Source organism: Dipodomys ordii, unplaced genomic scaffold (assembly GCF_000151885.1).
Source record: "Dipodomys ordii isolate 6190 unplaced genomic scaffold, Dord_2.0 Scaffold122, whole genome shotgun sequence".
NCBI classification, from domain to species: Eukaryota; Metazoa; Chordata; class Mammalia; order Rodentia; family Heteromyidae; genus Dipodomys; species Dipodomys ordii.
This window is the reverse complement of record NW_012267338.1, coordinates 4154235-4175867: the sequence shown is the minus strand read 5'-3', so window position 1 is coordinate 4175867 and position 21633 is coordinate 4154235. Positions and strand designations below refer to the sequence as shown.

Below are 21633 nucleotides of genomic sequence, written 5' to 3'. Positions count from 1 at the left end.
GAGGATGGAGTCTTGTGGTATCTACATGCAAAGATTTTAAATATAAAACAAGACAATAAAAGGAAAAAAAGATAAAAATGAGGTAAGGCAAAGCAAAACTTGTTGTCTGTATTGTTGGTAAAATCAACAATGGTACTTAACAATGCTTTTATGTAAATAACTATACTATTATTTTAATAACATGGATTATGCATAGCATCTAATTGTTCTATAAAAGTTAAAATTAAAATAATTTATTGAATTTTATTAAGTATTTCTGAAGGTTACTTCCATAATTTGTGATTATTTCATTGTCTACTTAAAATAAAGAAACAGTAAAACTTGCTTTTTAGCAGGGCACTGAGAGTGGAGATATGATTCAAGTGGTAGAGCAATACTCTTGAATGAAAAGCCGAAGCAAGAGAGTAAGGCTCTGAATTCAAGACCCAGTAAGTACCAGAACAAAAACAACAACAAAACCCCACAAACCTTGCTTTCTTCTTGTTAGCTCTGTGGCTCCTCCATTGCTCTGCACCTGCCCACATCACTAAATTATTCTTTTGAGTTGTCTGTTTCTATCATTTATCCTTGTCATAAACTACAACTTTGGAAGTGACTTGTAGCCACCCCAGCATTTGAAAATTAAACTGAGCTATAATAGAAAGGTAATAAACAGAAGACACACAGAAAATAGGGAGCAATGTCAAGTCCAGCATACAAGCTCCCTTTCATGACATATTCATAAACATTCTTCAATATGAGATCCATTATCAATAAACATTTTTCAACTAATAAGTAATATTGGGATTTTTCTTTTTACATTCTGCAGCTTGAAAAAGATTTCAGTATTTATTTCATTTGGAAGCATACTGTTTTCATCTTTTGGTTCTCGTGCAAGAGAAAAGAGATTGTGGACAACTTCTCCAGTTTCTAGAAACTGTCCAACTAAGATGAAAGAAATGATTATTCTCAAACTTACATAAAAATGACATGAAAAAAAATGAAGACTACCACCAGAAAGACGAATGAAATGAACGAAAAGGTTTGAACAAACAATACTTGCTGCCACGTGGAATATTACATTTTAGAATATTTGCATATAGAGAGAAAATTTAAAGAAAAGTTTATTTTTAACACAATAAGAATAAATCAGATATATGTTAGTTGAATTTCCATCAATAATGTGTAATTGTTTATGAATGAAAAATGTATGGACATTTGGAATTAGAACTTTTTTATTACATATTCTGAGAAATTGTTCACATGTGGAATGATAGAATTTACTCAGTATTTAACATGTGATGGGTCAAAGGTGCGTTTCTTAGGATCAAATAATTATTTGAACTAGCTTGAAATATATACTGGTTTAAATAAACCTTCAGTGCATGTAGGATTCCACAGGGCCTTGAAAAGAAGAAAAAAATGAATGACAAATTAATAAAATGAAATGAAAAGTAAAATGAAGATTTAAATGCTTAAACACTCAAAATGCTCAGAAATAGAATGGTTCTATTTATGATTTCTCTAAGTCAAAATTGCTATTAATATTTATAAAGTATATTCATATCAGTAATGCTTACAGATTCCTTGTGTCTAGTCAAACATTCTAGATTCCTGAATATTTTAAAATAAAAGGAGATTAATTAGAAACCTTTATCATATCTTTGGTTTTATATATAGACCCACTAATATTGCTTTAATTTAACTCTGTAGGTTTTTTCTTCAGTGGCACATTGTAAGAAATCTAATAATAAATAAAGGTCACATAGCTTTTCTGAAACTTCTTCTGAAACTCTCTTCTAAGCCATAGTCATTACCAAAGTCCTAAACACAGCAAAATCTATAGTAATGATTATTACAATCTTTAAATCAATAAACCTTGTTGCAACTCTAAGTGGTAAGAAACATGGATGTCGCTAAAATCTGTAATTCTAACATTTCTATCTCCATTAAGGTTTATAATGAACATAGAATTTACTGTATAGAGGAAAGATGTAAAACCCCTATATTTGTGTGTCATTTTGGCTCAAAAAACACGAGGGCTGCAAGGAAAGATCAATTAATGAGAACAAATGGCTCTACCTGACTACTTCACGTGGCAATGATAACTTCAATAATTCTATCGACCACTTTTGAGATGGCACCAATTAGGAAAATCCGATATAAAATAAATCAATACTCTTGAGCTGTAAAGTGTAATACACTCAATATATTGTCACATTAGGAGAAAGCGCTCTGAAGTTGAATGTCTATTTGTAATAATTATTTTTAAAGTGTGAAATATGTTTGTTTCCTCTGAGATTTCCAGGTGGTTTTATCTTGTATTGAGGAAACTCTGCAGGAGGAAACAAACACTGTTTACAACCATTCCTTCAAATTCACTCCAGCCACTATAGCTTTTTAAATAATATACTTCAATATTGATAGTATATTTCATTAAATCACAGGTATTTATGCTCTTTTAAAATGTGACAAAAGGGAAACAGAAAGAAAGAAAAAATGTACATTGCTACCAACCATTGATGATTACTTTAGTAATTTTGTGTGTATTTTTAGAGATGTAGTCTCACCCAAAGAAGTAGATAGACTACATTAAAATATATAGTACATTCTGGGACTTTTTGCACCACTGTTTTGGTTAGTCTGTCTGTTGTCTGTCTGTCTCTCTCCATGTGGCTCTCTCTCTGGGTAATGATCTCTATCTGTGCTATAAGGTTTTCATTTCATCTAGCAGCAATTTCTATTCAAGCTTTCTCAAATGCCTCTCAAATACATGTCATTGCTTGAAGGCATAATCCAGGGTTTAGTTTTGGAGGATGTCACTATGTTTCTTGAATCCAGAATAGCACATGAGATACATCCAATGACCATTTGTGAATGGTCACTGTCTGCGATAATCAGTCATTTCTACTCTGAAGTAAAAGCACGCTTTCTATTATTTCCAAGAACGATATTCATTATGCCTGAAATGCTAAACCCATAATTTCATGATTTATAAACAACTCAGTGGTCCTCCACTTAAGATTGGCAAAAAATAAGGAGGAGGGAAAATGTTCAAAAGTATAGAAAATAATATACACATTCACACCAACCAATTTTTGCATACGTTCTTAATTTACATAAATCCCTTTTAGTGTCAATGTTTTACCAGGCACAGCAGTGAGTAATATTACTAATATATCCATAAAGAAGAATAGTTAATCCTTTCAGATTCAATAATGTTTATAATGATCTCATTAATTAAAAACAGGTTTCTAAGCAGCATTATTTGAACATACTGCATTTCTTATAATAAAAAAAGTAGAAAAAAATGATGGCTCCAGTTCTACATTAGTCCTTTCTTAGATTCAGAAAATGTACAACTCCATCCATATTCCTGTTGTATTTTTTAACAGAAAAGAAAATGCTGTATCTTTTTCGTTCAAGAAATAACTGTATTTGACTAGACCTTACATTTGATTCATTAAAGCCAGGCCTACGAACTCATTTACAAACAAAATCCAGAAAATAATGATAAATTTGAGGTAATTCTGACATAAATAGAAGTTTGCCTCTTTAAGTACTATGAATTTCAAATGACACCCTTTTGTTGTAAATTTTCTCTCTATTAACTCAGCTTCACAAAGTTAAAATTCACATTAGCATATTAACAATGTGGCATGACTGAGGAGTATAATTTCCTGGAAGTGTTATTTTATATAGTATGAAAGTAAGGATACATGAGGCTCACTTTTAGAAAACTTTCTAATATAACATTCTGAAGATCTGTATCATTTGCTGGTTTGGTATAAAGACACATACTTTTGCTCTTTATGGCTACAATTAGTTAACAGTTATAAAATAATTTTATATCTTTATTTTGAAAAATATCACGCTATATATTTGAATGCCTCTAAAATTTCAGTGTTTCTACTAGTGGAGAGTAAACTAGTAATATTCAAGCCCATAGCACAAAAAGTGTCTTGAAAAGTTTTTGATGTATCAAAAGTACTAACAAGGTTAGGACCGGGCAGCATTACCCGCTTCTTGTGTCTAAACCAAATTCGAGTTATCAGAGAGAATAGCAGATTAAATAAGAAAACTGAAGGGAAAATATGAACCAATTTTAGCAATTAAATTTGATAGCCTAGTGAAACAAAGGCCCAACCAGCACAAAACAGAGACACACCATAATCTGGTGTGTAAGAGACAAAATACAGTCACATTTTCTATGACAAAATTGTTACCATTACTGATTAAGAACTTATATAGTTATAGTCATAAGTAGAAATGAGGCTCAATTCCTAGAGCATTAGCCTTGAGCAACAAGTCAAGCCAGATCATGAGGCCCGGAGTTCAAGTCCCAGTGCTGCCTACAAAAGCAGAATGTATTTATAGTCTTATAATTTCTGCCTGCTGAAAAATAATGCTCCTAGGAGTTAAATTTAAAAGAAATCATTTAAAAATCAATTTATGCTAAGTATTATGAAGCTGGGCTGTATAAATCTGGTTTATATAGCTATAGCTATATAAATCTGGTTTAATAGCATCCCAATTTAAATAAAAATTTAAATTTTATAATAGTGCAAGATATAATTTCCATTAATTCTCATTCTTTGCACCCAATTAATAGACTCATGTCTCATGCCAGCATCTACGATAAGAACAATATAGCAAATTAAACTGGGGTTTTTTTGTACCTATGTCACAATAGCTGTTTATGTGTCACTCGACTTGTGTATTTGCAGGCTATGTTTCTTTGTTCAAAGACAAATTTGCCTTTGCAGGTGCTTTCCATTCTAGACAACATCAAAGGGAACAATACTTTTAAATAAACTAATTAATATTTACGTGAAACAAGTATGCGAAGTATAAACACTTAATTTCATACATGCTATTATAATTAGCACATAATTGCAGAATGTACTATAATTAAGTTATAGTTACATTATATACTATAACTAGACATTGAGAGATAACACTAAGTTTATACATTGTGTTTTCTTCCAAAGGTAGCAAAAATCCCTTCAGAAGGGACTCCCTGTTATGTGATGCCATTTAGCATACTAGATGCCCCCCAAAAGAATTTTAATGTTGTCAAATACAGAGCAGAATACTTTTGACTTAATTTTAGATTTCCTATAGAAATTACAATTTATATGACTGAGAAAGTAGAGTTAGGCTGGGAGAAATGTCCTTTCCTGGATCTAGTTCTTCTCTTACAGATACCATCATGGAATGAATGTAATTTTGGCAAATATATTAGTAATTTTTACTTTGAGCTTTACAAAACATTTTATGTATATTAGCCTATTTAACAAAATGGAGGACAAATACAGTACCAATGCTGAATATACATTTGTACCTTAATGTACTATGCCTTGCAGAAGGGACGGAAATGGGGGAAAGACGGACGGGGTACCTCTGATTAAGATGTAATATACACATAAATACATGGACATGCTAACTGTAATACCCTCATACAATCATTTGAAGATTTAAAAGTTCTAGAGCTACTATGAATTTTTATGGAAAATTCATAATTGTATATACATGTGGGAGATAGGATGTAATACAAGTATACAGGGTGGAATGTTTAAGTTTAGCTAAGTAAATATTAGCCTGTCCACCACATCATGATTTAGCCTTATTTTGTGGGGAGACACTTTAAATTTTTGTGTTGCTAATTTAAAATGTACACAACGAGGTGCCTCATTAGCACAGTAGGTAGTGGTAGTGTGTCAGTCTCACAAAATTTAAATTACTCAGTCAGGTGCTGGTGGCTCACTCCTGTAATCTGAACTACTCAGAAGGCTGAGATCTGAGGACCATGGTTCAAAGCCGGCCCAGGCAAGAAAGTCTGTGAAACTTTCATTTCTAATTAAACACCAGGAAAGTAGAAGTGGCACTGTGGCTCAAACTGGTAGAACACTACCCTTGAGCAAAAAAGCCCAGAGACAGAGGCCAGGCCTTAAATTCAAGCGCCATGATGAGAAAAGAAAATACTTTACTCTGGATTGTAGTTACCTTCTGTGTGACATAGATTTCAAATATATTTTTCCTGTATTTCTCACTAAAACTTAGGATACTGTGACCTGAAAGTCTCCATGGTCCTCACCATGTGGTCGTTTATTGTCTGATCTTAATGACTATTTTAATAATTAGAAGAGCTTTCCTAGTTAACATCTGGCTTTGCTAATTTTCCCAAAAGGATTTTAACCACAAATTACTTTTAAGAAAGGTTATCAGTTATTAGATACTAATTCTAATTCTAATTACTAATACTAATTCTGTGGTCATTACTGAATTAAACAATTGAGAGTACTCTAGAGAAAATTGGCTCCTAGATAAATAGTCAAGATTTTAGAATAAGGTATTCAATTCAATATTTAAAGGTATTATTTAAGCTCTAACATTGAAACATTTTAAAACCACAGGTTGTTTATGCTAGTTTGCATTTCTGTACTTTGTTCTAGCAGAAACAAAGTAATAATTTTGATGTAATTGTTAGATATAAAAAGTAACAGAGGAATAACACAACATAGCAATCTCTACAAATACCTGTATGATTTTTTTCCAAATAAAGTCAAAGAATGCATAAAAATGTTATAAATTTCAGTTTTACAATATTAGACGTTTGTAGCTAATTTATTATTTCCTTTTACTAATTATTTAGCACCTTTGTATTTCTATACTGTAAGTGTCACATCTTCTGATATGTGAAGTGAGTTGGCACACAGTGAAGTTTGGGTGTAGTCAGATTTCCATATCTGTGGGTCCTACATATTCAGTGTCAACCAACAACAATAATTGGGGGAAATAGTCTCTGATAAAAATATGCAGACATTTCTTATTATTTCCTAAACAAAATGACAACTATTCACATAGTATTTGAATTTTATTAGATATTATAAGGGATAAAGTGCACAGGAAGTTAGATGCAAACATCTTAGAGTTTTGATATCCATGGGGTCCTAAACTCAATTCCCCATGGATACCAAATTATGTGTATAAATCAACTTCACCTTCTCTGGTAAAAGGGTATACAGAGAACAAAGAAATTTGAATGCAAATAAGAAAATAAGTAATTAAAGGTTAGTGTAAGCTATCTTTTGGAATTCATTTTGCTCAGCTTTCTGCTCATTGTCTGTGCCATGTGAACATGACACAGGAGGCCTAGGTCCAGCTGTAAGAAACACACTATAAAGATCTATTTTCAAAAGTGAGCCAGTCCTAATAATCCACACCTGCAATTCTAGCTACTTAGGAGGCTAACACCTGAGGATGTCGGTTCAGAACTGTCAGGGAAAGCAAGCCTGTGAGATTCTTATTTTCAATTCACAACCAAAAAGCCGGAAGTGGTGCAATGGTTCAGTGGCGGAGTGTCAGCCTTAAGAAAAACAAACACCTCCCCTCCCCCCAAAAAACAATCACCTCCCCCTCCCCCCCAAAAAACAAACACCTCCCCTCCCCCCAAAAAAAGAAAACAAAGAAGTGTCTCCTCCTCCCCCCAAAAAAGGAAAACAAAGAAGAGTTCACCCCCTCCCCCAAAGAAAGGAAAACAAAGAAGAGTTTTCAGGTCCTGAGTTCAAATTCTATTACTAGCACAACAAATAAAAAGGAAAAGGAAAAGGAAAAGGAAAAGGAAAAGGAAGGAAGGAAGGAAGGAAGGAAGGAAGGAAGGAAGGAAGGAAGGAAGGAAGGAAGGAAGGGAGGGAGGGAGGAAGGGAGGAAGGAAGGAAGGAAGGAAGGAAAATTGAACATGACATTTATTTCACTTCCTTCAAGTCTTATATTTGGCATATTTTTATGTATTTTATAATTTTGTTACTAGCTGTGCTTATCATCTACTGCCAGTAAATCTTGACCAGCTTCAAAGCTTGCTCCATATTCAGTTAAAGCCATATCTCAACTACCCAGCAAAAGGGCAAGATCCTAGAAGAGAGCTAGTAATATTGGCTGATTTAATGCAGATAGATGTTCAATCAATGTCCTTAGGAAACCACGTATAGAAGCATTTATGACAGATGACTGCCTTTCCTTTTAAGGTTTCTAATCAATAGGCTTCTCTAAAAGTTATCTTTAATGTAATATAAAAATTATGACCCAAACGAAAATTCATAATATCTATTTCTGCTTATAAACCTGCTTTTTTATTTTAAAAATATCAACAGAAATATCTGTGATGAGTTCATATCAATATATGAAACATATGGAAGAAAGTGAGTTTTTCAAGTAAATGCCAAGGTATACTACAACACTATCAGAAGTGCTGCCTTTACGAAAGCTGTCAGGCAAAAGAGGTCAAAAGCTATGTACATGTGACCATACAAGATGATGTTAAGCAAAATGAACTCCAGGACAGGGACACAAGTGTTTGGACTTTTTTTCTTTCTTGCTATTGTTGTTAAAGTACTTGTAAAGTACTATGTGATTCTTTTGTTTCTTTGTATGTTCTTCCCCCATGGTATAACCCCTGTTTTCACTGTATCTGATTCTGGTGCCCTGCATCTTGTATATGTATTTTTACAATTTGGGGAGGGGAAGGAAAATAACAAAATGCTGAAATTAGGATACAGGTTGACCCATTATAACAGTGAGATGTACAAGAAACTGTTGTAAATGAACTTTACAATTTGGGGGGGGGGAGCGGGAGAGGGAGGAGTTAGGAAGGTTGGGAGGGAAGGGATGGTAGGGGAAAAACAAAGGAGGAGGTAGCAATGCTTGATAAGAAATGTATTCATTGCCCTACTCATGTAACTGTAACCACTCTGTATAGTATTTTTACAACAAAAATATATAGGGAAAAGAAAATCAGAAAAGGAAAAAAAGAAAGCTGTCAGGAATGAACGATTTCTAGACAGATTGATTTTGTGCACTGCAGGTTATTAGCAGCTGGATGAGAAAGTCTCATTGATAGTTATTCAGTTCTTAGAATTGGGCTTATGCCATAGGCTGACATATTAACATAACACAAAAATCTCTCTTGTTCTATCTAATAGCTAATAAAACAATTACAGTAAAGACTAATCATTCTTATTTCCAATCTGAATAAGACATGATGAACTATTCTCATATTCTGAAGAACTCTCTGTACATAATTATGCCAAACTTTAATAAAGTAGTAGAGACTTAAAATACATAGAAATTACACTGAGAAGCTGGTCCATCTGTGTATTCACAATGCACGTTCTATTAGGAAGCTCCTAACATCGAGGTAGAAAATTGCATTTATAAAGCAAATATGGCCATTTGGAAAGTAGGTTGAAACATTTAAAGAGCATACAGTAGGACAGCAATCATTGCCAAACTGATTCACACAGTATTATAAACAAAATGTCACATGTATTACAGCAATTTAGCCTAAAATTGGTTGATTCCACCTGTAAGCTTAGCTACCCTGAGGACTATAACTCGAGGACAGTCTTGGTCATGTCAGAAAGTCTGTCAACATCATCACTAATTAACCATCAGCAGGCCGGAACTACTTGAGCCTGTGGCTCAAGTAGCAGAGTTCCTACTTTGGGTTAAAAAGACAAAAAAAGCTAAAGGTCAGAGTTCAGGCAGTGATTTCAAGCCCCAGGACAGTTACATATAAAACAAAAACAAAACAAAGCAAAAACAGACAAAAAATAGAGCAATTTTCAATAATCAAAGGAAAACTTCAAAATTCCTAAAGAAAATGTGAGCAAAACCCTTGCAAGTCTAATACTATGTTATTAAATATAACTATAAAACCCATGCTAATGAAAATTAGGATCTCTTAAAACTTTAATACATTTGTCTCTAAGAGAAATTTAGAGCTTGTATGTATGGCCTGAGTCAAGTTCATGCAATAATTGAAAGTAAAATTCACATTTAAAAGTCGCTCCCAGGGTAGGGAAGGTGGCTCAGCGGGAGAGTGCTTGCCTTGCATGCATGAGGCTCTGGATTCAATTCCTCAGTACAGAAAAAGCCAGAAGTGGCACTGTGGCTCAAGTGGTAGAGCGCTGGTCTTGAGTTGAAGAACTAAGGAACAGCACCGACCGAGGCCTACAGTTGAGGCCCCATTACTGAAAAAAAAAAAGTCTCTCACATTTGTTGTTTTTTTTTCAAGTTCTTCTATACAACATAATAAAAATAAGTTTAAAGATTGTCTTTGAGATTTAATTGAAAGACAATACCTTAATTTTCTTACTGCCAGTGGCACAAAAATTTCACTGGAATAGTTTGGCTATTTGCTTTCAAATACTTTAATCAAATTATAATTTGCAGTAATTCAAGCTCTTTCATATGTGCTATATAGCTGATGGGAACAGAATATTTTCTCTTCTTAATGTAATTTTACAATGGGCAATATTGTTTCTTGACTATATCTATTCATCTTCTGTCTTAATAACATAGGTGGTACCTAAAAAATTATTCTTTGATCCCTCACTGCAAGAACCATTGTGATTATAACCCTGCACTGAGAGTCTCTTTTTTTTTTAATTCTTAAAAGGTGCATTAAAAGCCAAAATACATCACACACTCATATTGACTTCAAGACTCTTAATAAATCGATTCAGGGTAGAGTAGCATATTTTACAAACGTTCAAACTTATTTACAGTAGTATATGTTTATAGATTTCAATATGCTAGTGTTTTCCGTACATTCTAATTTCTTTTGAATAAAGAATGTGTAGCAATATCTTCATAAAGTTTATATCAGTGGTGACTTACAATCTCATATATTTGAACATTCACATGTCTGAAACTTGATCTTGAATGATCTGTAAAGAACAATTTATTCCTGATATTGACAGCTTTATGAAGAATACAAATGAATATAAGAATTATTCACAAGGTGCATGATTTCTGTAAGATACTTTTCTTTCTGATAAACATTATTTGCAAATCACAAACATCCACTGTATATGTGTGAACACCATTTATAAAAATTCAAATTTACAACCTGCATTTTCTGAAGATACCTAAACAATAATAAATTATCCTAATTCATAGGAGTGTTAAATTATTTATTATATAAAGTAAAAATAATAGCCAATGTTTCCAAGTTCTATGAAAAATTACATTATAGATGAATCACATTCTTTCAAATAGATATAGCTTAGCACCCTTAAACAACACCCTTAACATATTTTCCTTCTGCATTTCCCTGCAGAATAGCCAAGCATTTTAAACTATCATAATGGCCATTTTCCTTTGTAAGTTTCCAATGTGTAGTCAGTAATTATTATTGACTGATGATGGTTATATCTTAGAATATACCTAAGAACCATGGAATCTTCATGACAGATTATTTTTCAGTGTTAATGACCAAAATCATAATAAAGACTTACATAATGAGATTATTCAAGGACGCTTTACTAAGAAGTTGGTACTCCTTCACCTTAATTCAGTCCTAGAGACTGTACTAGTCTTCAGTGTCACATATGTGCACAAACTAGAAATAAAGAAGATTTTTATGAAGATTATAACAATGGCTTCATTTAAAAGTTGTTGGTTTTTATTTCCATATTGACAAAATGCAATAGCATTGGTGTAAGGAATTAAGAACACTGAGAGGTACATACAGGCAATTATAATGGACGCTATAGGCAACTTTGTCTGAAGACCTAACTGTTCATTGTGTGGTTATTTCCCCAGAGGTACCATTCATTCCTCAGTAACCAATTCTTACAAGCAGCTGCTGATAGTCTTACATAAATCTGACAATGCTACATAAAAGCCAGGTATTTTATATTTATGTTCAGTCATTCAGCAAGTTAAAATTCAGTCTCCCAAACAGCATTTCCTTAAAAGCAATGAAATGGAATATTTTAGTCCAGATGCATAAATGTTTTTCCCTTTCTTTGTATTAAGAATCCCTTTCTTTGTATTGTTGATGAAAACCCAGACTCTCACAAAGGTCATGTGATTGTAAGCAAATAGTTTTTCCATGCAGGCATTCAGTTAATTTACTTAAAATGGAGAACTCTGAAATACAGTTATTCTAAATTTATTTCTTACACCTGGGTGGTATGAAGCTACAATATTGGAATATAACCTGGTTGAGATTGGTGTTTATTATCTTATTGAAAACCTGTCCATCTTGAGAGACTTACAAATACATAGGTTCTTACTTGTAGAATATATATCAAACATATATTCTAATCAATATACATAGGTATGTTTTTAAAAAATAATTAAGGATGTGTATATACAAGATTCAGGGCACTGACATCAAATACAGTGGAAGCAGGGGTCATACCGTGGGAGAGGAATATACAAAAACAAAAAAATCACATGGTACATTATAAATATGTTAGAAACAATAGCAAGAAAGCAAAAAAAAAAAACAGTTGTGTCCCTATCTTGGGGTTCATATCGCTTAACATCAGGGGAAGGGAAAAAACAAAATGCTTAAATAAGGATACAGGTTGACCCATTGTAACAATGAGATGTACAAGACACTATGCTGAAAAACGAACTTTACAATTTATGTGTGTGGGGGGGGGTAGTTGTGGAGGTGGGAGGGAAGGGATAGTAGGGGAAAAACAAAGGAGGAGGTAACAATGCTTCATAGAAAATGTACATATTACCTTGCTCATGTACCTGTAAGCCCTTTGTACAGTATTTTTACAATAAAAGTATTAAAATAAAAATATAAATAAATCTTTATAAAAATAATAATTAAACAGGAAAAACAACTTGAAAAGAGATAAATACTGAATCATTAAATTCTCTGAAAACATCATAAAAATGAATTCCTTTTAAAAACAAATGTTGACATTGTTTAATATATCACACTAGAATTCGGGGATATAGAATATTGATATTTAGGATATTTAGCTATCTGGGATATATATTAAAACAAATATGATAGAATTTTTTTAATGAGACATAGATTTTAGCAATTGTTAAAAATTTTTAATTATATAAGCCACGCACAATGGCTGAGTCTCTTGGTAGGTACAGAGAGTGGATGGAGGGTTGAAGCCAGTTAGGACATAAAGTTCATGAGATATCTCAGGTATCTCAGTCAATGGCTGGACTTGGGGTGGCACACTGATCATCATAGGGGATGCACAATACAAGACACAGTAGCATGTGTGTCTGTCATATCAAGCAATGAAGGGAAGTACAAATAGGAAGAAGATCACCGTCCAGGCTGGCCTGCACAAATTCAGAATGAGACCTCAACGTGAAAATGCCCAATGCAAAAATGGTCCATGGGTGGCACAAGTGATAAGTTTCCTGTTTAGAAAAAGCAATGCCCCTTGGAAATGAAATCTCTGTACTATCAAAACAACAACAACAACAACAACAACAAAGAAGCAGGGCACTGGTGACTCATGTGTGTAATTCTAGCCTCCTGGGAGCCTGTGATATGAGGATTACAGTTTGAAGCCAGCCCTGGCAGGAAAGTCTTTGAGACTCTTATCACCAATTAACTACCAGAAAAATGAGAGATGCTTCAGCCCAAAGTGGTAGAGCACTAGCCTTGAACAGAAGAACTCAGGGACAGTGCCCAGTCCATGAGTTCAAGCCGTAAGGTTGGAAAAGTTGAAAGGAAGGAAGGAAGGAAGGAAGGAAGAAAGAAAGGAAGAAGGAAGGAAAGAAGGAAGGAAATGAGGGAGGGAGGGAGGGAGGGAAGGAGGGAGGGAGGGAGGGAAGGAAAAGGGAGGGGGAAAGGAAGGAAGGAACAAACAACGAATGAAGAAAGGAAGAAAGGAAGGACAGAAAGGAGAGAAAGATAGAAAGAGAAAGAAAGAAAGAGGAGAGAGAGAAAGAAAGAGAAAGAGAGAAACTATATAAATATTTAAAATTATTTCTGCTAAAATTCAAGACTTATTTCTAATTCTCAAAGGAAGGCAAGTAGTTCTATATTAAATATGTTAATATAGTTTGCAAGGCAACAGAAAAATAGCATCTACTTTTATGTTATTTAATCTAATAAGGATTTGGAGATAAGCATGCCTTATCATTGCACTACAGTTCTTCAGAACCCTTGAAATTATCTGTATTCTTTTCCTCTCGTCAACAAAGTGCTAGCAATGACAATGATAAATATTTATACAGAAGGAATAATCACTGAGTTAGGTTCAAAATGAAGAAAATCATACCTTTTCTTCCCAGAACAAAGCTTAAAGTCATGAGCCAAAGCAAATGCAAATTTCATAGCTGTATTTAAGAAAAGTTGGGTATGGCTGGATAAGCACTGGTGGCTCACACCTCTAAGCCTAGCTACTCAGAAGGCTGAGAGCTGATTATCTTGCTTCAGAGCCAGCAGAAGCCAGAAAGTCAATGACACTCTTACCTTCAATTAAGCAACAGATAAGACAGAAATGGAACTATCACTCAAGTAGCAGAGCACTACCCTTGAGCAAAAAAGCTTAGGTAAACAGTTTAGGCTGGGATATCCAATCTCAGTCCCCACACATGCGCGCTCGTGCACACAGACACAGACACACACACACACACACACACACACACACACACACACACACACACAATTTTTTAACATAAAAGTAAGGGAAGGAGAGGATCAGGTGTGGGGAGGGGGGAGGATGGGAAGGGATGGGAAGGGGAAACAAAGAGGAGGCAACAATGCTTGATAAGAAATGTACTCGTTATCTTGCCCATATAATTGTAACCCCTATGAATGGCATTCTCACAATCAAAAAATAAATAAACAAAAAGAATTGGTTTGAAACCATCCCCTACATTCAAAAATAGATAGAAAAATTTAAATAAAAAGAAAGACAGATGAGTATGTCAGTTTTTGAAAAACCTTCTAGTATTACTAAAAGCAATAATTGTACTAAAACATGTTTACTATCATATTTTGACAGTTCAGTGAGTATTTCACAGGAAGCTAAAATACTAACTTCCAATTAAATTCCTTTCTATTGCCTGCACTTAAGCCTAAGAGCTACAATATTATTGTAAATATTATTGTAAATTCATCTGCAAAGCTGTGTTTCCTCTTGTGTGCCTGTAGGTAAAAATAATGGGTTTGGCCCATGGTGACTGCAAAAATAATCACTTTATGGAATTGTTAGCAAATAAAATAGTATTTCTAAACAACAAACTGTCTTGGTATTCTCCTATGTATCTTCCACATGTCTGAAAGTTTGCTAGTTCAAACGAATGTATTACAAATGTTGGTTTAAAAAGAAATTAATAAGGCATTGGTATGCTATGTGGTGTGTGCAATTATCTTTTTCAGTTCTAGAAGGTATTTGAGGGTATTTAAGAGAAAAAGATAAATGATGAGCCAATAAAACCTATTTAAATCAATGCAAGGGCTCAATAGATACAGAAGTAACAGTTGAGGTAGGAATACCAATAATGAAGAGAAAAATGGTGTTCCATGGCTACTTACATCACAGCCTAGAAGTTCAGTCTGCGTGGATTTATCCACCCTTGAAGCAAATGCCTTCTGTAGATGCTGGACTTTTTCCTGAAAAAAAAGAATCACATTGCTGCTGAGTCATGAACACCTATACTCATAGTCCCAAATTGTTTAGAATTCACTTAGTGTGCAATTCATGAACTTCTTCCTGTGGATGCTTCTCAACTCAGCTCAAAAATTAGATATTTGCTTTCTAGATCTTAACTGTCCCAATTTACACAACTTTCCTTCTAACATAGTCAAATATTAAAGATTGCTTTACTGAAAAATGGCATTAGATGCATATGCAATGCTTGTTGTTTTATCATTAGTAAATGAAATGCATTTTCAATAAATGATGCAGTCAGGGTATTTGGATGTAACATTTTAAAATTCCTCTACTGTCCCAGGAGCTAATTTTCAAAATATTATTTGACAATCAAAACAAACAAACAAAAAACAGCAAGGCACTGGTGGCTCACACCTACTATCCTCCCTAGTTAGGAGACTAATATCTGAAGATTGTATTTCAAAACTAGCCTGAGCAGGAAACTCCTTGAACTCTTATCTCCAATTAACCACCAGAAACTGGAAGTGGAGTTATGGCTCAAAATTGGTGGAGCTCTAGCCTTGAGCAAAAGAGCACAAAGACAGCTTCCAGGCCCAGAGTTCAAACCCCAGGACTCGAAAAGAAAAAGAAAGTATTGTACTTGAATTACAATGTACTTTCACTTTTAAATACTTACTGAGACTTCTATTAAAGGTAAGGAAGGGAATCAGAAGGAAGAGAAGGGGAAAGAGAGGAGAGGAGAAGGGAGACCAGACTTTCTATATGTGTGGAACAGAGAAACCTTGTCAGAAAAATTGGTGGTGGTGGTGGTGGTGGTGGTGGTGGTGGTGGTGGTGGTGGTGGTGGTGTGTGTGTGTGTGTGTGTGTGTGTGTGTGTGTTATGGCAACTTGCTTACATAACACAAACTTAAAGAATAATAAAAATAATCTCTTTGCAACCTAACCCCAGGTTCAACAATAGATACCAAAATTTAAATAAGAAACACCACCACTAGCCATATGTTTCAATAGTTTCACTGTTTAGTACTGATTGTCAGAAGACCCAGCTCCAGCTGTCTCACGCCATACCTCTGTGTCTATACTAAGGATACACTAAGCAATGCACCATATCTCCCTCTTTTGACTGCACCTAGAGATCTGAAATGCTGGCATCTGCTGCCAGCTCACAGTATGTCAGTTAAGTCCTGAGAGTCATTCAAAAAATGGCCTGGGTAGCTGAAGACATAAGCTTGAATATTCATTGAGTTGATGGCCTCAGACGCTGAAGGATAGAACTTTGGTAGACATAAGCTAGGTTGGACTTGAGCCAAAGCTGGCTCTTTCTATACTGCTCAGCGACCGCACAGAATGTCCACACAAAATCTATAATCCTTTTCCAAGTCATGAGCAGAGTATAATTGCTTAGTGAGTCTCCGCTTGTGATCTGAGCCTGAGACTCACAAATGTCAGCAGCTGGCTTGTTTACTGAGAAACTTCCAGTGTGGTGCTACCACACCTCGAGAAAAAAATTGAGTTAATTTTTTTAATGGCAGAAATGAACAGAAATGGGAGACTTATTTTATGTGTATATGTTTAAAAATGAGTCAGAACAGTAAAGGCAAACAGAAAGAAGAAATGTCAGTAATCAATAAAGCAAACATGAAGGAAACGACTTGTTTTTGTTGGACCTTGGGATACTTGAACTAGGAAATTTCCCAACAGCTTTTCTCCACTGCTTTTATTATCATGTACACGTGATTTTTTAAAATAAGAAATGTGGCTAAATTCAAAACCCAGAATGTTTTATATTATTCTAGATTACCTAGGTAAATTGTATGAGCTGAAAATGAACCTAGATTTAAGAATTTAGATCCTTTTATTGAAGAAGTAAATATCATTACAGATTGAAATTACTATGAATAATCATACCCAGATGGTAACATATGACAATCTACAGGAAAAGCATATGGAGTTTTGATCTGCGTTTTTTCTTATTAAATAAGAATTTTTATCAGGACCAACACTTCTAATATCATTATACTAGTTTCTAGGTTTGTTCAGATGACACATTGCACTAATTATAGATACAGGAAAGTTTTACTAATAATGTATTAAACAAATATTTATTTATTTAGTGATTTGGGCAGGCTAAGGTTTCTTATAGCACAGAGATTTTACCCATAAGGTACAGCTAATTAAAAGGGGCCTAATAATGGGGGAAATGAAGGCAAGAACCTTGAATGAGATACTTTAGATGTTAGGAAGATTTTTAGAAATTATGAACATCATGTAGATTGTCCTTCCATCTTGAAAACATAAACTAGTTACATCTGTGAAATATATTTCACAGACACATCTTCACATTATCTTCACTGTCATGTCTTAGTTCACTCCAGTGGTGAGCAGGGGCTGAGAATGATGGATGTGTACTGGTATTGGTTGTATATAATGGAGCATCAGCTTATTCTAGTAGCATCTTTACTGGGTTGCAGAGAGATCCTTCGAAATGTATGCCTACTTAGAACTTGGGAATATGATCTTCTTTTCAATCAGGATCTTTGCAGTTATAATCAGAATGGTCCAGACAGAAGCTTATGTGCTCTTGACCTGGGGGTGGAGAGGAGGACTATCATTTCCCCTTGGCAACAAGAACACTATTGGGGCACTTGGATTCAAAGAGCAATGACTGAAGTTCCTATGACTGCATTGTAACCCAAATCTTCGAACTTGCAGTTGATTGTGTATTTTATACTTTGTGGCACCCTCAAACATATTGGACCAATTTGAAATAACAGAGTACAGATATTGTTATTAGGAAGGTCAAGCAGAGTTCTATCGGTGTTGCCCAATACCAAAGGCATAAATCCTCAATTCAACCTTGCAAGTTATTCCTCTTAAAAAAATATGGGCTGAGTACCAGTGTTTCTTTCCTGCCATTTTAGTTAATCCAGAGATTGAACTCTGAAGATCACCATCCAGAGCCAAACAGCAGGAAAGTCCATGAGACTCTTAGCTCCAATTAACCACCCAAAAGCCAGAAGCAGAGCTGTGGCTCAAGTGGTAGAGTGTTAGCCTTGAACAAAAAAAGCTCAGGGACAGTGGTGGCAGCTTCGCCCTTCAATTGTGCTATAAATTCAAGCCCCAGGAGTGGAAAAGCAAAGAAATCAAAACCCCTATATCATCAAGACTTGACTGCAATGGAAGTTTGAAACTATGTCAGAGATTCTTCCAGCTTTTGATTGATTGATTACTTGAACATTTATTGAGAAAGACTGGGATATAACTGCTTGTTCAATTAATCACTGTGGTTTCAAAGCAAGATTGGTGTTTTGAAGAAGATTCATTGTAGGGGCTGTGACCAGTTTATTTTATGATATTGATTTAATTTCAGTGTATATGTGTATATGTGTGCATGCAAGTGTGTGTGTGTGTGTGTGTGTTAAAAATCTTCTTATAATAAAGTGTGAAGTACCACAGAATTCTTCAAGGCAGTCATTCATTTCCTGTAATATGCTGATGACTACATTCTCTGCAAGCATAAGGCAGACAAGAAGATGAAGAAACACTTGCAGAGTCAGCACAACATTACAGGTTGGCAATCAGCTAGCAAACAATGGATGGCATGAATCAAACTTCACCAGACAACTTGAAGACACTGATCAAACTTCAATGACAAACTTGAGAAACCCTGAATGCCATGAAATGCATTACCCTTCAATTTTCCTTCAGCACATTCATAAGCAAAAAAACAAAAAACAGAAGGACAAAATAAAATATAACTCCATAAATGTGTACCTGAGGACCAAAATCTAACATAGTCATAAACCTGAAAATTAGATATAACTAGAAGAATGACTTGGTAGCTCTGGATGTCTGTGCATTGATCTATTAAACAGAGATGGTAGGCTAAGACACAGAAAGATGGACTTGCTCAATCCTGACATATTTCATGAATATCCAAAAATGTCTGAATTCATTTATTAGTAGTTATAGTACATTTAACTATAGAAATTAGATTTACAATTAGAAATAGGATGAAGATTGATTATATTGTGATACTGTATTATTCTGAACCCAGAAGCTTCTCTATTCTGCCAGGATTACATCCCAATAAATCTGTTATAAGCTGTAAATATTCAGAGTAAAAAACACATGTAATACAACTAACTACCAAACAGCACAGCTTTAGCCCCACAGCACCTGCAGACTGTGGCTAGCTCCCTGGAGATCACGTGACTGAACATGATTGGCAGCTCACCCACACTAGTGTGTCCTACTAGCTCAGGAATATCAGGATTCTAATTGGTTTCTATTTGGTGACTATTACTCTTGCACCACTGAAACTCAAATAGGTCCATATATGAAACTAATCTTAGGTAAAGGTTTATCTGCATTTTGCTTTTCCAAATACAATTTCTAGGATAGTTCTGTCTCACTAGACCCAGTGAGCCTTGATTTCCAGAGCCCAATTCTTTACTGTAACACAATTCCACCTTGTAGATTGCAGAAGAGGCTCTGTACAAAACAGCACAGACGGTCCCAACGCTCATGTTCATAAAGAGGACTTAACTCTCTACTGCTCATGATGAGAGAGCCAGCACACAAACACTGAAAGGAGGAGTTAACATCACTCTGCCATTAATTACAGCTGTCTTGTTCTTGGCTTCATGAGTCACCTCAGTGATCCATTCATAAGTTCCCAGCTCAATGTAAGGAGAGCAATTCACTTCTTTGCATTTCTGTTTATAAACATGTTTTGCCCAAGAGACCTACTTCAGGAAAAAGAAAATATTCCAAAGAAATTAGGAATTTGCAAAGGTGCTAAATAACAATCTTGTAAGGTGCTAAATACCAATCTTCAAGCCTAGGGATGTTTCATGTTAGAAAGGCATTTTAATTTTCATATTTAACCACACTTTTTAGGAAATAAGAAACAAAAACTAAAATTTTGAATATAAATTATATATATATATATGATCATAATCTGTGTATCTCTATGATTCTATGTTGGTGATTATTTTTAATTACTTTCATTCAGAGAAGGGAGTGTTATTTTATACTGTTTCCTATTCCTATTGTTTAAGATCAAATAATTTTAGTGGCCACTACATTTAAAACCAGACAGCATGTTGAAAATGTAAAGTTGTTTATTTGCTTCTCAAATTTTTATTATTTTATGATTGTGCCAATATATTTGAATTCTAGATCTTTCTTATTCTTGTTCAGCTTTTTGTTTATAGACAAAGCTCTACCACTTGAGCCACACATCTGCTTCTTTTTTTCTGATTGATTAAAGATAACAGTCTCTACATTTGTCTATCCCAACATGGCCTCGAACCGTGATTCTCGGATCTTTGCCTTCTGAGTAGCCTGGGTTATAGGTGTGAGCCCGATGTGTCTATCAAATTTATATTTATTATACACAAAATACCTCCACAAAGTCACCTAAAGATACTGAAAATGTAGAAGTATAATTTCCTTCTCTTCCACTGTAGTTTCACTTTGAGGTTTATACCCTTTCCTGTTTGAACTTTTATTTATTTGGGGGATTAGAACAACTGTAGATATAATTTCCTGTCTGGTGATTTGTCATACTTACATACAAGTTTTAAAAAAATAGCATCCTTTATCTCTTTCTGGTTTATCTAAGCTTAAACAAAACTGACTGTATAAATTTAGTGATGTCAAAGGCTTATGAACCAAAGTTGACTCCTCATAACAAGAATACATTAACAAGCTCAGCCAGCCCAAATCATGAAACATAACATAACACGTACTATTCCAGTTCATTTTATCACCAAAAGCTTTCCAACTTTGAATAGTTCATCCCATAAGTCAAACTGCCTACCAGACATGCCCATTATTTGAAGATTCCCTGAGCCCAAATTTCAGCATATTCTAAACACAACGTATCATCATTTATTATTTTTCAGTTCCCCTTTGCCCTGACAGACATAAAAGTATTTTCCAGTAAAAACTCCATGAGTGATGCTGGGTACTTAGTTTTCCATAATCCTCTATTCCAAGTCCAAAGTAACCCTAGATATATCTTTCCCTCTGCACTAACCATCAGAAGTTGCTCAGGTCCTCAGCCATCTGAACGAGCGTTCTCCAAAATCACTGCAATAACCTTCCTAGAGTACTCCGTCCTCTAGTTTCATTTCACTGAATATATGATTTGTATTGCAGCAAAACACATCTTTCCGAAATAAAATGAGATCATGCTTGACTGATTCCTTACAAATTTGAGATTAGAGGAATGATATAT

The 21633-nt window shown here is 34.5% G+C and overlaps 1 protein-coding gene across 1 annotated transcript in view; it reads right to left on the bottom strand.

Annotated features, from left to right (window-relative positions):
• Positions 1-1196: 1196 nt before the first annotated feature.
• The window catches only part of Ccser1 (coiled-coil serine-rich protein 1), a 401729-nt gene continuing 381292 nt past the window's right edge, over positions 1197-21633 (bottom strand). Inside the window, exons 9-10 of the mRNA XM_013029707.1 lie at positions 15308-15385; positions 1197-1383 (exon numbers count right to left, since the gene is read on the bottom strand). Coding sequence (XP_012885161.1) covers positions 1324-1383; positions 15308-15385 — 138 coding nt within the window. The 3' untranslated portion in view covers positions 1197-1323. The remainder of the gene's footprint in view (positions 1384-15307; positions 15386-21633) is intronic.